The sequence below is a fragment of the Brienomyrus brachyistius genome, chromosome 10 (genome assembly GCF_023856365.1).
Source record: "Brienomyrus brachyistius isolate T26 chromosome 10, BBRACH_0.4, whole genome shotgun sequence".
In the NCBI taxonomy this organism is placed as follows: domain Eukaryota; kingdom Metazoa; phylum Chordata; class Actinopteri; order Osteoglossiformes; family Mormyridae; genus Brienomyrus; species Brienomyrus brachyistius.
Genome location: NC_064542.1, coordinates 24,117,319 through 24,133,982, shown reverse-complemented (window position 1 = coordinate 24,133,982; position 16,664 = coordinate 24,117,319). Strand labels below are relative to the sequence as shown.

At 44.4% G+C, this 16,664-nt stretch overlaps 1 protein-coding gene and 1 long non-coding RNA gene across 9 annotated transcripts in view; one reads left to right on the top strand and one right to left on the bottom strand.

Annotated features, from left to right (window-relative positions):
- Positions 1–16,664, bottom strand: part of gria3b (glutamate receptor, ionotropic, AMPA 3b) — a 97,810-nt gene that overhangs the window by 26,992 nt on the left and 54,154 nt on the right. For all 8 annotated transcript variants that reach the window (XR_007400423.1, XR_007400424.1, XR_007400426.1 and 5 more), the window contains exons 4-8: positions 15,183–15,370; positions 3,566–3,619; positions 3,033–3,194; positions 589–756; positions 133–237 (exon numbers count right to left, since the gene is read on the bottom strand). Coding sequence is in view for 5 of the 8 variants with exons in the window: in XM_049029056.1 (XP_048885013.1) it covers positions 133–237; positions 589–756; positions 3,033–3,194; positions 3,566–3,619; positions 15,183–15,370 (677 nt within the window). In the remaining 3 variants the exon portion in view is untranslated. The remainder of the gene's footprint in view (positions 1–132; positions 238–588; positions 757–3,032; positions 3,195–3,565; positions 3,620–15,182; positions 15,371–16,664) is intronic.
- On the top strand, positions 9,144–11,376 carry LOC125750801 (uncharacterized). The gene is made up of 3 exons (XR_007400427.1): positions 9,144–9,233; positions 9,458–9,682; positions 10,141–11,376. It is a non-coding gene; the product is annotated as an uncharacterized LOC125750801 (long non-coding RNA).

The window sequence follows — 16,664 nt, the reverse complement described above, 5'->3', positions numbered from 1 at the left end:
ATGTTCCAGTCTGTGTTCTCAAGGCTCTCTGCTGAAGCGGCTCATGCATTGAGCCTTTTTTTATGCCGATGATGTTCTGCGTCTAATTCAAGTGCCCCCCCCCCCCCACGCAGAGGTATGGGGGCCGCTTACCTTTCGCGGCCCACCTGTTTTCATCTCGTAAACATCGATGGTGTAATTCGATCGCCGGCCGAAGCTGTCAAACTGGATGTTTCCAGTCATGCCTTGAACTTGGACCTGCCGGGTGGTAACAGAGAAAAACGCTGAGGACAGCTCAGGCACCTGCGCTCTCGCCCACTGCAAACTGGCAAACACTGTTAGTAGTAAGTGGGAAAGGGGCTTTATGCAAGAGCTAAAATTATTATTTTTTATGTGCTTGACTAAGACAGCCAGCAAGAAAAGTTGGGAATCTGTATCTATTTGAATAATGTTTCTCAAACCGGTCCTTGGTTTTTGGGAGGGAGCAAAAACATGGACCGCAGGGGGTCCTGGAGGACTGGACTGAGAAAAACTGCATTAGATCTTCCATCCATCCAATTCTGGAAGTCGAGATGGCCAGAAAATGCGGACACGGAACAGAGCCCTTACCATCTTGAGGGCCCGTTCGATATCGATGCCCTGGCTCCAGGGCACCGCAGGGTTAGCCAGGCAGTCCCCGGCGCTACCCCTCCGGGACACGTCCACCCGCTGGCGTCGCAGGTACCGGAAGGCCTCGGCGATCACCAGCACGGCATCGTGGGTCAGCGCCGACGTGTACTGCGACATGCACGGCACGGCGCATCAGAGGCTGCGCGCTCTCCATGCGGAACAGCCTCCCTCTACTCGGCATTTCAGTTTCTTTCATCAGAAAGCGGGACACGCTTTTTCATTTAATTTTTTTCCCCTCTCAGTATTTATTCTATGGTCTGTTTTATCAGAGGCAGCCAAATTGCACAGATTAGTCACTGGATAAAGCAGGAAATTAGTCACTGGATAAAACAAAAAACAAGCCTTTATGAAAAATTAAATTAAGTATAAAATTCCATAAATCAACTAAGTTCTAGAGTATTTTAAATTGTTTTAGGTGCTGTTTAGCTTATATTGAAGTCTGTCTGAGGGAATATTTACACATAAAAGGAAGGAATATTGCAGATGCCCAGTGACGAAAGCAGGGAATGATTCTGCATCACAGTAGTGGATATGGCTGTACAATAGCACTGACTCAGTGGGTGATAGAATAAAAATTCTGCTGACGGCCTCAGCAGTTCAGAATCATTTCCAGCATTCGGAGCGAAGCTCGAGGAGGTTTCATTTTGTAGGAGGAAACACATCTTGCTGTCTTGCGTCGGTCTCTTAAAATGGTAAATCTAAGGGCCATGAAACAGTGACAGCAGCTGAAGACAGATTAATTGCTCCGCTTGGGAAAAATTACATGAAAAATAAAGCCGGCTATCAGAGGAAGCTCCTCACACATTTCACTGGAGAGGAAGAGCAGTGGTAGACGTTATCTTCGCCTGTTAAAATTCCATTCATCCATTCAGGAGAAATGCTAATTTCACCCTCAGAAGTCCAGCTGATGCAGACCAGACCTTCAGCATGTATTTCTGGTTGCACGCTGCATGTTTACGTCTACAGAGCAACTTCTAGAGGAGTTACAGGAGTTTCTGCCTACATTTTCCGTTTCTCTTGATGGGTCTGCTTCGTTTCAAGTCAGTCAAATTTGCATAACATTAGTCAAGTTTTTAAAGAGGGTAACATCTGTCGCGGAGTTTTTTATGTTCGTAAAGGTATCCTTATGATGCTTGTACAGAAGGAGACATTCATTTAAAATCCTTTAATGTTTTTTGAGGATAAACACTATGGCTCAAGGATGATTATTTTCTTTGTGAAACAGGGAGTACAATGGCATTTTATAGATCCCCAGAGGGCAATTTCTACCTACGTTTAGCAGTTTTTGTACAGCTAGGCCCATAAACATTGTTATAGTAGAACTAAAGTACTAAAATTATGAAATGTTTTTCATTCAGACATGCTACAGCTAGGGTCACAGTGCCGATACCTATGCGCTGTACGATAGGGGTTGGCAGCCCTTTGGTGTCTGCAGACTGGTGTCCATCACATAAAAAAAAATTACAAATTTTTTATATATTTTTTTAAGCTAGTGGGGGCATAGGGGGTGCCGGCAGATCAATCGCTGATTTCATAAGTTTAACCATTTACATTTTTTTAGATGTGAACATAATGTTGTGAATGTGTGAATGTAGAAAGTATATAGTTTATTTTTGAAAATGAACCAACCCCTGCTCAAAAGCCAGAATGTTCTGTGGGCTGGTGGAATACTGTCCACAGAAATGCTCGGACACTTATTCTACAATGACCAGCGAAATTCGACTCTCCATGGACTGTGCATTCTTAGGGTGCAATGCAAAGGCACCCCAACATTTTCAAAATAACTAAAGCTGTAGAAGTGTGGCAGGACATACTTGTAAACATCAGGTTGTGAAAAAGTGTGAGATTTTGCTGAGTGCTGTGTGTGTGTGTGGGGGGGGGGGGGGGGGGGGGGGGGAGGGGAGGTGCCCAGAAAATCTGTAATTTATCAGGAGATTTAGCAAAGCGACTGCTCTGTTCCTATGTAAGTAATCAAGACATATTTCTGCTTTCTAACTACTGAAGTCCTTGTTCACAAAATCCATTTACGGTTATGGATTCAGAGCCAGTCAATTGCTAGCTGCTAATTTTTATGAGCCATATCAAGGTTCTGGGAACCACAGACAACTGGATCTTTATCTGTTTTGTATGTTATTAATCATTTGCTTATAGCTGTGTGACACTAAAAGGTGCTATAAATGTGAGAATAGCAACATCTGAAATACTGTGGGAAAATGAATAATGGCGTTTACTTTAATTAATGGAATGTCGCTGACTTGTTTTTTTGAATACCTCGTAATTAGGCATGTGGTTAAGCTCCAGAATGAGCTCCATGTAATAATCTCCTTATTGATAGGGAGACTCCATGGGAGTCACCCAGGCTTGCATGGCCATCAAAGACTCACCTTCAGGGGTGTGTTCCTGGCTTCGGGGAATTCCCTCTCATCCAGCCGGTCCCAGCGCTGGAGAAACTGCTGCACAATGGGATTTTCGGGGTTTATTATCTGAAAGCCAGTGATGTTCGCCCCGCCGAGGAAGACCTTGTCCAGACTGATGTTGGAAAAACCCTGGAACCCAAGAAAAAGAGGAAATTCAGAGATGTCTAGGTAGAGGACTGTTTTTTAGGGATGCTTCTTTTTACAGTACATTCACTGATATTTTTATACTGTATTGTATGACACACATATCACTTGCTGAACTTGCTTATCAGTACAAATCCTCGGGTACAATTCTATGCTGCAAACAAGGGCAAAATGTGGTGAGATCGTTCATGTTTTCCCCCCTAATTTCCAGAAATATACCGAAGACACCCTTGCAGAATAAGGGTGTTACATCACAAGGCTACGACTGACTCAAAAAATCAATACCATTAAAAAACGGAGTAATGCTGCTTTAAAAAGATGTCCTCAGGTGGGAGTACGGAAAGTATGTTACTCACCAAGTTGGCCAGAATGTAGTGGTAACCACGGCTGTTCTTCCCGAGAGCCACAACCTGTAGGGTAGAACTGAGGTGAGTGTCTCCGGGCTGACACCACTGGGGTGAATACCACACCACTAGTTTAACTGTCGTGTGTCTATGCTGTAAAGTAGTGTATCCCAATCTGGTCCTTGGGGAGCCGCAGACAGTCCATGTTTTTGTTCCCAGTAGGGAGCTGGGAGGAAACAAGAATGTGGATTGTCTGGTCGGGAGTTGGGAGGGAGCAAAAATGTGTACTGTCTGGCAGGGAGCTGGGAGGGAGCAAAAACGTGGACTGTCTGGCAGGGAGCTGGGAGGGAGCAAAAACGTGGACTGTCTGGCAGGGAGCTGGGAGGGAGCACAAATGTGGACTGTCTGGCAGAGCTGGGAGGGAGCAAAAACGTGGACTGTCTGGCAGGGAGCTGGGAGGGAGCAAAAACTTGGACTGTCTGGCAGGGAGCTGGGAGGGAGCAAAAACGTGGACTGTCTATGGGTCCCCGAGAACCAGGTTGGGAAACATTGGTGAGTCCTGTTTCATCCTTCTGTTTCAGTTTTTTATGGGATGGACAAACAAGGAACATTCAAACTCCCTTTGAGCTAAGAGTTCTTTCACGAAGGATTTTATTAAAAGGAAAACTTCAGAATGTTATCTTTTAGAGGACAAAAGGAAGCATATGTTTTTTGCTGATTGAATACATTTGAATTATGAGGAAAGAACCTTTTTAAAATTCTACAAACAGTCAAGTCTTTGAAGCCTTGCTCTCCTCTAATTTTCTTTCTTAATTGACACAAGAACAAGCGAACAGAAACATTTTTGCATATAAAAGGAATTTTAGGTAACACAGAAGGACTGCCTACAGGTACTGCAGCTGACAGCATTTGAAATATACAGACACATTTGTCCAGAGAATACTGCTTGGTCACTGACCAGCAGCATCCTGCAAAGAACTTTAAATTATACACACCTCACCAGTTTCACTAATTTTCTTGCCTGTCTGCCTGCGTCGGCATCCCCCTTACACATTCGCTGTTATTTATTATGCCATCTGCATGTTGTGCTTTAAAGTTTCACCTGCTTTGTTCCCAGCAAACCTGCCACTTACATTAAATACATTTATCCTATAAAAGCGTAAGTATAGCGCTTCACACTACGCTTAAACTGCAAACATGTTGGACAATTTATGGATATCGGAACACGCGCAAGTACAATATAAGTCACCAAATGGGCCTGAGGATCAAAATGCAATTCTTAAGTCTTTAAAAACGTGTCCAAATTCAGGGGCTGCATCCTTCGGACATGATCTATGTTGTCAAGTGGGACGGTCTGGCCTACGGCTAATTTCCTATTTGCATCACCAGCTATTCCCGCCTTCATCCTGGAGTCGCAAAACGCTGCTCCTATCACCCAGCCGGGACTCACCACGTTTATCTCTGCGCAATAAATCTTGGGATATGTTGGGCTGCAAAGGATCCATCTGCCGCATCCTTAGCGGATCCGGGAAAGAAGGACGTATCTGCAGACGCATTTGACAGAGCCTTGGAGATGGGACAGCCGTAATTCAGCCTTAGAAGGATGCAGCCGCTGAATTCAGACTCAGCCCTTGTCTTCTTTGCTCAGTCTAAATGTTTTGCTATGGACATGGAACAGTCTTGCAGCGGAATATTTGTCCATGTATGGACAGGTTGGCAAACCCTGACTGGAATGATTCTCTAAAGACTGGGGCACAGCATAAAAGCTTTATCCACATTAAATACCTTTTCCCTCAAAAGCAGAAAGCTAAAGCACTGAAAGCCTTTGGTGTCCTCGGGCAACGGCCAGACGCAACAAACATCCAAGACAAAAGCTTCAGGCGCCTTTTTATTTATTTTTTTCCGCTTTGAATTGTTTACCTGGATTTTTGCCGTCGGCTCTAAGAGGCAGCGAGCATTTGAATTACTTACTTTTCGCCAGAACTTCTCCACAGTGCTTGCATTTACTGCTATGATTTGGTTAATATCAAGTTTAAGGGCAATTTGTCTTGCTGGGGTTTCTCCATGCTGTGGTCATTATGATTCACATTAATCAGTGTAAAACAAACCTCTTGCCCTACTTATCTTCATTTAATTGTCTTCTATGATAGACACTAAGGAGTTATAAAAGCAGAGGAAATACATGGGATTCCTCATCATGTAGACTTCTCTGAATTAGATGGTGACCCTTTTGGTAAAGCTTCATAATATAACGCAGCACCTTCATAACTGCTTTACACTGCATTCGCAAACATCGACTGCATCATCATAACGCATGTCTGTAAGTATACCATAACATTCAAACAGTTTTAGCAGCTTTAATATACACTAGTAACAAACATTATATGATAACAAACATTATAATTGTATAATAATATGATATTTGTTAATGTATATTAAAACTCATAAGGTATATTAGGATATAAGATATACATACATGCTGTTTATGAATGTCTTCCGAATGCACTGAATGTTCTATGAATGCATTATAAAGGCATTATGAAGGTGCACTGAATGTTCTATGAATTCATTATAAAGGCAATATGAAGGTGCAGTTAATATAAAGCATTACTGAATTTTTGAGATATTCTGAAGATACTGTGTTTATAATTGTATCATAAGTCATCAGAAAAGTCTACCTCATTCCATCTCACAAGAGCCACCTGCTTGCATAAAAATGCATAAATGTGTTAATAATGAAACTCTCCAAAAAAGTGCACTCATGCGTAAAATCTTTTAATGCAATCTACCTTTTCAGGTACTTAGGAGAAACCCTGAAAATCAGAAACAAGGCAAACAAGTGCATCCAGTGAGATCACTGCGTGAGAAGTGTCTCCTAGTGGCATCAGCATGTCTTCACTGCACCATGACACACTCTCCCAACCTAGTATTAATTAACCAGTTAAATGTTCCATTCCCAGTGGCAGTTTTGTGGCTTTCCACTTGTGGGGCAGTGCTCTGCTAGTCAGGAGTGCCCGTCCCTCTTCACGTGAAGCACACCTTAAATAACTGCGCTGCTTTGAGGAGAATGCATGCCCAGAGCGTCTCTATTACGGAAAACCCACACAATGTTGTGCTTTATGTGGGTGTTTATATCTCATGAATCACTGCAGTATGATATGTTAAAAAAATATTGACACTTGCTTATGTATTGTAGTTCCATGTACAGGAAACTGCATGTGGAACTGCCACAGAGACTGTTTATCGTGGCCCTCTTCAGGCTACTTAGTTTTGTGAGTTACATGACTCATGCCTGGCTCGAGTAACGTCATTAAAATCTGAAATTTGCCTCATGCCAGGATATTACAGGAACAGGGCAGTGAAAGGCTGAGAAGTAACTGTTAAGTTCTGTCATTCCTCAGTCGAGAAGCTTGGCTGTCATGTTAGGGCTCCATTTGTTCAGCAAGCCAACCTTGCTTGTGTCCCGCTAGTTCACAGGCATCTTCACAACGTGCGACACACATTCTGTAGAAATTCTGGTCAAACATGCCACAGATATGAATACATACAACCACACTCCAGCTTTCAAATCAGACTTGCTGTGCCTCTGATGCTCGCGATTACAGTACACCGGTTACTCTAGTTTTAAGACGTTCTGATTGCCTCTGGAGAGAACGTGTCCTTAATCCATCAAGGTGACTGTCAAGGTGACCGTCAAGGTGACCGTCAAGGTGACCGTCAAGGTGACTGTCAAGGTGACTGCTCTGCCATACACCCTGGGCTCTTTCCCATTAGGAATCCCTGGATTCCTCAGTAGAAATTGGTGCAGTCAGTGAAAATGCAGGAGCATTAGCCACACAAATACAGTGTGATGCAAATACATTTCTACTCAAGATGCAAATGGAGCTTTAAATGAAAAGAGATACCGCAGGGACATTGTAATGATATTATTTTCAGAACAGATTGGTTAAAAATAATATGTAATAGCTTCTTTCAAGAATGTTAGGACCATCTGGGATGTGGGTTCCCAAACTTTTTAGCCTGCAACCCTAAAAATAATTGCGTCAGAGACACACGACCCCCACTAAGTGGTTGAAAAAAGCAAACATTAGCACTTGTGTACATTTGTATTGTTTTATCCTGGTTTCATCTTTTAAGATAAAAAAAGTTTTAAAACAATTATAAACATATTCAAATATTCACAAATCAGGGCTATTCAAATCACAGTCCTACGGTCTGAGCCCTGCTGGTTTCCCAGCCTGTCTTTACCTGTGACCCAGGTATGAAGCCTCTGTGGCCAATCAGAATCAATCATTATTAAACTAATTAGCTGCGAGAACGGAAAACAAGGCCGGGATTCGGCATCGAGGTCCAGATTTGAGGAGCCCCGCTCGCAACCCCCACTTTGAGAAGCACTGATGTAGAACGTCGGAGAGGCCAACACCAGGACATCGTGAATGTTGGTCACTCGACAGGCAGGAGAGGCATGGCAGGGTTGCCGTTCCAGCCCTTCTAGCGAGCGGAGGGGTCTCAGCATGAGGGCGACAGCACACTAAGGGCTTAATGAAGCAACTAGGCCCCGTGGTGCAGCCTGCCAGTCTCCTCGGAGCCAAAGGTCTGCTCCGCTAAAGGGCGCCGCTCATTTCCATAGGACCACTCCGGCCGAGCATCATTCCGCTGGTATTACACAGTACACCTTCATTCCCTGCCCTTCGGATCACATTCCCAGGGCGGCTACTAAATACTGCCAGTGGCAGGGGAGCTGAGGCGTAGCGGCGGAGATGCACACTCAGAGACCTGTGGTGGTGCTAATGTGATTTGGGTAATCAGCTTTGCCCTAAATGGATATGGGATATTTATACTATAAAGCAAATTCCTAGATTTTGCGCGCGTGACGAACTGAACAGTTTCCTATTTCGCCAGTGTCAGGCTGCGATTCCCTGGCATGAAAGGAAATTCGGTCAAGGTTTCCCCAATGCTGTTTGGAAGTTTTGCGCCATAAAGCTTATAATCGACTTATCACTTCCGCTGCTTTGCTTTTTTCCACATTGACTGTTGGCTGCTTGTAATGTTAACCAAGTAGAAAATCTGTTTTGCATTTTCAAATGTGGTACTGCCAAATTCAGACTGTTTAAAGATATAAAAAATAAAACAAGGTATATGTACCTCCAGGCTCAGCGTGAGATTTCAGTGGGTGACATCACCGCACCCAAACGGTACCATTCAGCTGCCCTAAGGAACAGCTACCTTGAGGAAGAGCACTGCAGAAACACACTGTGTCTGCTTGACTCAGCAGGCAGCTCGTTCTTCTCTCAGGGAAACACTGACCCCTTAGCTGCCCCTCTGCCACCTTCTGTTCTCCTTTGAGAAAGAGGACACCCAACACAGAGAGGACTTTTCATTAAGTCTTGAAGGACAAATACAAGCTGAATGACCCAGGGATGCTGTACTCAGAGTCAATTCAAAAACCAAGACAAAACACCAGGAATCGCCTGCAGCTTGGATAGGAGGCTGAAATAATATATGTATTAACTTAGGGTTGTCACACCTGCCCCTGATTTACTAACAAGGCAATTTAACCTGCTCTAGGCTGATGGTAATTACAGCTTAACCTTACTTAAGCTGAGCAGTAAGTAATTTTCAATGCTCTACCATCACCAGTGCTCTTGGAGCACTGGGCTCAGCTGTCAGTCAGTCAAAGGTTTGTTTCCTGGCGTAGGTCTGTTTCCTTTGTTCCTGTCACCTGCCAGCAGGTCCTGGCTTGATGGCGTGGAGGTCTTGGTTCTTGTTGACTAGAATCTTGCTTTGGGTTTCTGGTTTGCCAGTTTTCTGGTTTATGGATTCAGGATCCCAAGTGCTGTCACTGGTACCCTGTCTTTGGGGTGAGGTTACACACGTGTGTCCTGTGGTCTTTTGACATTTTAGATTCCTGGTCTGGGTTCTTCAGTCCTCTGCACTCAAGTTGACCTTCTGGTTCACCTCATCCTGGGGTCTGTGCATCCAGTCAGTGGCCCAAGTCTCATTGGTTCCATATTTCCAGTCGTGTTGGGAGTCTTGATCTCTGGAGCCCGAAACCTGGTGTAATGGATAGCCGTTTGGGCTGTTTCTTCATAGACCTCTTTGAAGAAGGTTAATAAATGCTTTTAACTGGTAAGCACTGAGTCAAAGCATACCCTTTTCTCCTGTCTGGGTCACTGTTACTCAAGGATATCATTCATAAAATATTATACAGTAGTGAACCAAATGTAAAAGGTCGTGTCCACAGTCAGATCAATGCTTTTGAATCTCTTAGTATTTCCAGTATCATGAGGCATCATTCTGTTGTTGGTGAAGGGAATAGTGTTCAAAGGTTTAATATCCAGTTCAGTAAACTGTAAATATTAACTTTATGGACAGTTTTGAAGGTGTTTAACTGGTCAGTTACTTGAGCAAAGAGACCCTGTCAGACACCATGTATCTCATGGTACTGTGGTCTGTAGGGTCTGCACTGTTGTTGCATATACTTTAGAAATTGCATATGAATAATTATTACTTGCAACCAGAGACAGGAGGCCACAACACATCCAGAAACCTCCTGAGGCTAAAGAACATCATTTCCTTTCCTTCAGGCCCAGTTCATGCTCCGAGGCCAAGAATCCTGAGGATTCCTGGAGAAATATTTCCTAATTAACTGGCTGAAGTGTCTACGGACAGCCTCTCTGCTTGGCGAGACCTGGGCTCTCGCTTCTACGACTTAAACAGATTTGGCTACCCTCCAGAAAAGAAGAACTTTGCATTAATATCCAAAGCATCAATGAAGTGTGACAGTTATTTCTCCAGGATTTCTCCTTTATAGGGGCTAAGATGTCCATATTTACAATGTTAATTTACGCCCATTCTTGTCATGGAAAAAGGTTTTACATCCAGGAACGTGACCCTCCTGCAAGGGTGTCATTTACCGAAATGGGGATCTCTGGATGCTTAAAATGTTGGGAAATTTTGTTCCTCAGTTGTTCTAATGGCCTTTGATATGGCATATAATCTAATGATCAAGTCTAACGTTTAGAGCATCGTGCATTAGCAGGTCATACAGTTAAACTAATTGGAACTATGTACTTTGTGACCAGGAGACCCAATTAGAGGATCTTCAAGGTATTGTGTGATTATGGTGTCTCATGATATCCCTCGTTCTTCCTTATGGGTCTTTTATTCATAGATTAATGTGTAGAAAAGAATCACAGACTATCTTTCACTCCGTCCCAGAACACACTCTGTCTTCTGCAAATCAACAGACATCCTCTGTCTCCCCCCCCACTCTCCTCGCTATAACATTCCTGGAAGTGAGTAGTTGTCAACGAGTTGGCTGTTGCCACACGCGAGCTGAAGGGGTTGGAGGACGGCGCCGCTGTAGGCGTGTGCCTGCCATTTTGGCCGCATCTATGAGAAGCAACAACGCGGCATCTGTGCTCCAAGGCCGCGACCGTGCAGCTGCAGGCCGGCGTCGGCGCCAATGCAGGGGACGACCTGCCGAGATGCGTTTACAGAGCGAGGCTCGATAGGGAGCCGACCTCAAGGGAAAATATATAATACAAAATAATAAATAAAAAGTGTCTGCCTGCCCAAATCTCAAAAGCAGGCGTTCTTTGAATAGCAGGAAAAAAGATGTGAATGAGTAGCGCTTTTTCACTGAGTCCCAGAGATGGTGAGGTAGAAGTATTTATAGGCCACTGTCAGTGAAACCAAAGCGATAATCCCATTGAGTCAGTAGAAGCCGTGAACGTTCCATAGCTACACTGATAGTGCTGAAAGGGGCTCGTCTCCTGTGACGCCCCGCACACGCTGTCCCTGTCCCTGTCCCTGTCCCTGTCCCTGTCCCTGTCCCTTCCTCTTCCCATCGCCCCGGTGACAATAAGCAGGGCCGGGATCCGTGGCCTCTCTGATAAAGGCAGTAATGCCACCGTTCTGTCTGTCCTCTCTCTGAAATTGAGGCGACGTGCCTGACCAAAGTGAAGGTGGATCGCTCGGCTGTGAGCTGACATTACCGACCTATTGTGAAAATGCTGCTGGATCTTGTGTAGGGAGCCAAGACATTTACAGTGAGGCTGTACTCAGATGAATCTGTGGGCTTTTGGGTCACATATTTGCAGATCTAATGCTAAATTTTTGCAGTCTAAATGAGGATATTGTTGTAGTACATTGTGAGACAATATAAATGTATATGTGTAGATGCACTCAAATGCTACCATCCAGATAAACAGTAAGTATAGTGTAAATCACAATGTATAATGTATATGATTTGTACTTTGCAGAACACCAGACAAAGTAATACAAAGTCTTTATTATTTAAAAAAAATTCCCAGGGAGGAGGACAAAACCATAATCCGAGACGGCTAATTTCTACCATAGATTAAAAATGCATATATTAAAAAACTTTCGCAACATTTGACAGTTAAACAAAGTAGTTAATAACTCCCTACTCCTGAAAAAATACCAGTCATGGCGAGAAATCGGTCTGCTGGCTATGAGCAGGTTAGGCTATGAATCCGCCCATGGCCACAAAAGTGACCGGCTTAGATGCCTGACACATCCACCATCAAAGGCTGACATGAGTTTAAGGAGGAGACCATGAACTCTCCTTTGTAGCTGTACCAGTTACATCAAGCTCAGGTCCTGCCACAGGTTACAGCTGTACTTATATTAAGAAAAGATTCTCTGTCTTGGACAAGAGACTGCCTCACTAGTCATCTCTGGACGCCTAAAGCAGTCTAGCGTTTCATTGCCTGCCGCTAACTCTTCCGTCGAATCGACGGCACGCTGCTCCCTTTGAGTAGCCAACGGGCCCTAGACCTCTCCAAGGAGCCGTTACTTGTTCGGCATCTACGCCTCCCTCTTCCATACTGACGACATGCATGGCTGGTGCCTTCAAGCCTCCCAACTCCACCAGTAATAATATTTATTACTCTCCTCCTAAGCATGATTGGCTTCCTGGGGGGCCTGTTGTACGTATAGAGGAGCTCGTCAAGGCGGCTGCGGGGGCTGGAGGTGGGTACGTTTTCTGGACCTTTCCGTGGGGCACTAGCTAATAAATGGCAATTAATGTAATTGCCACCTGACCCGGCTCTTTGTGGTAACAAACAATAAAGATCTTCAAATAAATGTTCTGCTGAATTTATCAGCTTGAGGCTGATCTAAAACAGTTTCACTCTGTTATATACATTCGCAAAACGAGGCTGTGCATTTGCCTACATTGGGATGGACACAAAATAAAACTGCTGACTGTATGCATGTTAACTTAATATTAGCTGGAAGGATTCACCCTTAAATTAATTTAAATGAGGAAGAAATGACTCATCCCCTGACCGGCATACTGGATAAGTGCTTGAGAGATGAAAAAATGCTATGATATTTTCAGGATGAACTTCAGTATTGATCAGTATTGTATGGATCCCTGGAGCAAAGAAATAAGTAAAAAGTAGAGTATAGCTGTTACTAAACAATCACAATGTCTGTATGTCTATCACAGATTTAAACATAATTATATTTTTCTAAAGAATACAGTATACAACCATTGTTTTCCAGGTGTAATAAAATCTTGTACTGCTCTATTATGTCTGATTTCAAGTTCAAATGTACAACAAATAGCTGCTGATACAACAAAATATTGCTGCTTCAGGCCTAAAAAGAAAAAGGTTCCACCAAACTATACGCGACAATGGATTGTCCACTATATTCCATCTCATTTAAGTTTGGAATCCGTGGTTAACAAAGGGCTATGAAGTTAAGGACATGAATCAGGTGGGAAGGACAGTCATCCACTGATACTGCTCAGTGATGTGAAAATCATGGAAATTAATTTTTTTTCCAGTGGTTAATTATCATACTTGGAGTCCTTCCAATCTGTGGGTGGACCAAAAGTTATTTAAAGAAACAAACAAACAAATAAATAAATAGATAAATAAAATAAAGATCCAATTCCGACATGCTGTCCGGAAGCGGCACAGAGTTTTAGTGGAGTTGCTGCTTTTTATTAAAAAAAAATATGTCATGCAAAGCTGTAGGTCATCATTTTTCTAGCTTGGCTCTGAAGTGGGCTGGCTGTTCTCACTCTGCCGTTCTGACAGCACTAGAGTAGCTGGTATTAGAGTATTTCTGACACTGAGTAATGTGGGTCACAAATGCAGTCTCCTTGAGAAATGTGCCACAGACAACCGGCGCATCAATACCAGGTCATGGAAACTGGGCGTTTTCTCTTTCGTTTTCTTTTTACCTACTTTCCCCAGCGCCTTAAAATTAGCTCAGCAAGTCTGGAAGCCGATGCAAATGGAGTATTTCGTTATAGGCACAGTGTTACTGGGCTAATACCATTAGCTGACACACATTGTAATCTGTATCATATTATTTCAGTCTCCTTGTGCTTTATGAACGTAGCCGAGGTTATTTAAAGCTTCGTCTGGGCTCCCGCACGCTTTAAATTGAAGAAAAAGGCCATGAAAACAGAGGCTGGATAGGAAGCTCAGTGGGTGAGATTAGAAGGAGTGCTCATCTTTAACTTACCTGAGCAAGGCTGCTCCCTCGAAACACCGCTTCTCCGTCGGTGCCTACGTCTAATCTGAGACGGACCGTGCCGTGTATGTGTCCCCACAGCACATCCCTCCGCGACGGCACCCCTCCTACACATGAGCACCAATCCAGCCCCTGGACTGAAACCGCCAGAAATGCCAGAGGCACTGATATCTGTCCAATTATGTCCAATTTATCCAATGTGAGCTCAGGCGGAACAGGACCTGAAAACAGCTGTGTCCCTTTTAGGACTAGACCCCAGGACACGCCGGTGCTGTCTAATTAACTGCTACTCCTGGTTTTCACAGATGGACCGCGGAGTGTGACATGGGTAGGTGAGGTCCTGCTTCTGATGCGTAAGGAGCAATGGCGCTACATTTCTGTGCTGTACCAGAAACTCACAAGGACCTGCAATATTATATAATCTGGATTTCTTGTCCACGTGGGGGGCGGAATAAGACGTCAAAAACAGGCTCATTATCATATCTAACACGTAATTTGTAATGGATATTTCTCACACTCCCAAAAGCAGACAATATCCGTAGGAAAAAAAAATAAAGGAATTGTGCTTAATGTAATTTAACGGAGACCCTCTGAGCACAAGAATTTGCATCACAAGAATTAAATTAGATGCAGTAAATTAATACTAAAAGGCATTTTGTATTAAATGATGACTGTGGGAATTAAATTCATGAACAGAGCTAACCTCAAACTCATTCAGAATTATTGTGCAGTGGAACAAAACAATATGTCTAAATGAATGCAGAGTTAGGCTGTTTAACCGAGTAGCTGATTGCCTCGGCTGCAACACCGAGGGCCTTTATTACAACATTAGCTACTTCAGGGAGGAGGGAAGAAGTCGAGATGCTCATCTGCTTTCGTCAGCACGCATGCTCTTTGTCTAAATTTAATTTTGTTTCCTTCAACTCTCCCCAGTGTCGGTTTTCTAGCCAGTTCTTACCAAACACCGAGCTGAACCCAGTGTCTAAAGGTTCTGGCTCGCTGCGGGGGATTAAACGGGCCATTGGCCGGTCATCAGCTTGCCGGTGTCACCCCGAACGGGAATTGGGAAGCCAACGGAGCAGGCGGGCGACTCCCCGGCCGCACGTACCTGCTCCAGGATGTCGTTAATCCTGTCCACCTCACAGTCTATCAGGTAGCGCTTCTCCTGTCGCCTGTCCATCTCCTCGATGATGCGCCTGTACTCCTGAGGGTCTGTGACGCTCCCCACTGAGCGCGCCGTCACTTGCCAGTTGCTGGCGACCGCCGACTCCATGATGGCTTGTAGTATTGAGAACCCTGAAGGAAAGGAGTACACCATTACGACTGTGACTGTGGCTGTCAATGTGACTGTGACTGTGGATGTGAATGGCTGTGACTGTCAATGTGACTGTGACTGTGGCTGTCAATGTGCATGTGGCTGTGACTGTGGCTGTAACTGTGACTGTGGCTGTCAATGTGACTGTGACTGGCTGTGACTGTGGATGTGACTGTGGATGTTACTGTGGCTGAGGCGGTGATTGTGGCTGTGACTAGATGTGGCTGTGGATATTACTGTGGCTGTGACTGCGGCTGTGTTTGTGACTGTGATTGTGGCTGTGATTGTAGCTGTGACTGTGGATGTGGCTGTGATTATGGATATTACTGTGGCTGAGGCTGTGACTGTGGATGTTACTATGGCTGTGACTGTGATTGTGGCTGTGACTGTGATTGTTACTGTGATTGTGACTGTGGGTGTGATTTTGACTGTGATTGTGGCTGTGATTGTGACTGTGATTGTGACTGTGGATGTGACTGTGGCTGTGACTGTGATTGTGGCTGTGACTGTGATTGTGGCTGTGGATGTGATTGTGACTGTGATTCTGACTGTGGCTATGGCTGTGACTGTGATTGTGGCTGTGACTGTGATTGTGGCTGTGACTGTGGCTGTGGCTGTGACACTCCCGGACTTTAATGTCTGATGCCTTCACCATACAGGTCAGTGGGCTAAGCCTCCATGCTTATGATCAGTAGGCATCAAGGTCCGGCCTTGGCAGAATAATCACGTGCCTGTGGACCCTTGAGCAAGACTCTTAACCCCCAGGCAACGGGAGGTGGCCCTAGTTCACCTGGCACTGTGACCCCCTTTGCATTGTGACCCCCCCTGCACTGTGACCCCCAAGTTCGCTCTCCATCTATCTCAGAATGAGCAAGAACGCCCCCGCAGAGATTGGAAGTATCACTATTCTAAAACTAAAAATTCCAGACCCCCCGACAAAATATCACTCTGAACACCCCCCCCCACACCGAAATTATTATGTAACATTTTATATATTCAAGGGCCCCTGTAAACCGCTGGGCCCCCTGAATCTGCCAAGGGTACCCATGCCCCTACTGCACTCCAGATCATGTGAAGACCGTATTAGTTGACTCAATGGTATTCAGGAGTGACTTATAGTCTACAATGGTTCTGCATAGTCAGCCTCGGCCTTGCATTTTAGTGGGAAGAGAGAATAGCTGTTTTGTTGGGTGAAATATTTAGTCACATTCATTTGAAATGGATCAATGTCCAGGAAAAAATGCTTTGTTTTGAATTTTGTTGCAAACTGAAATG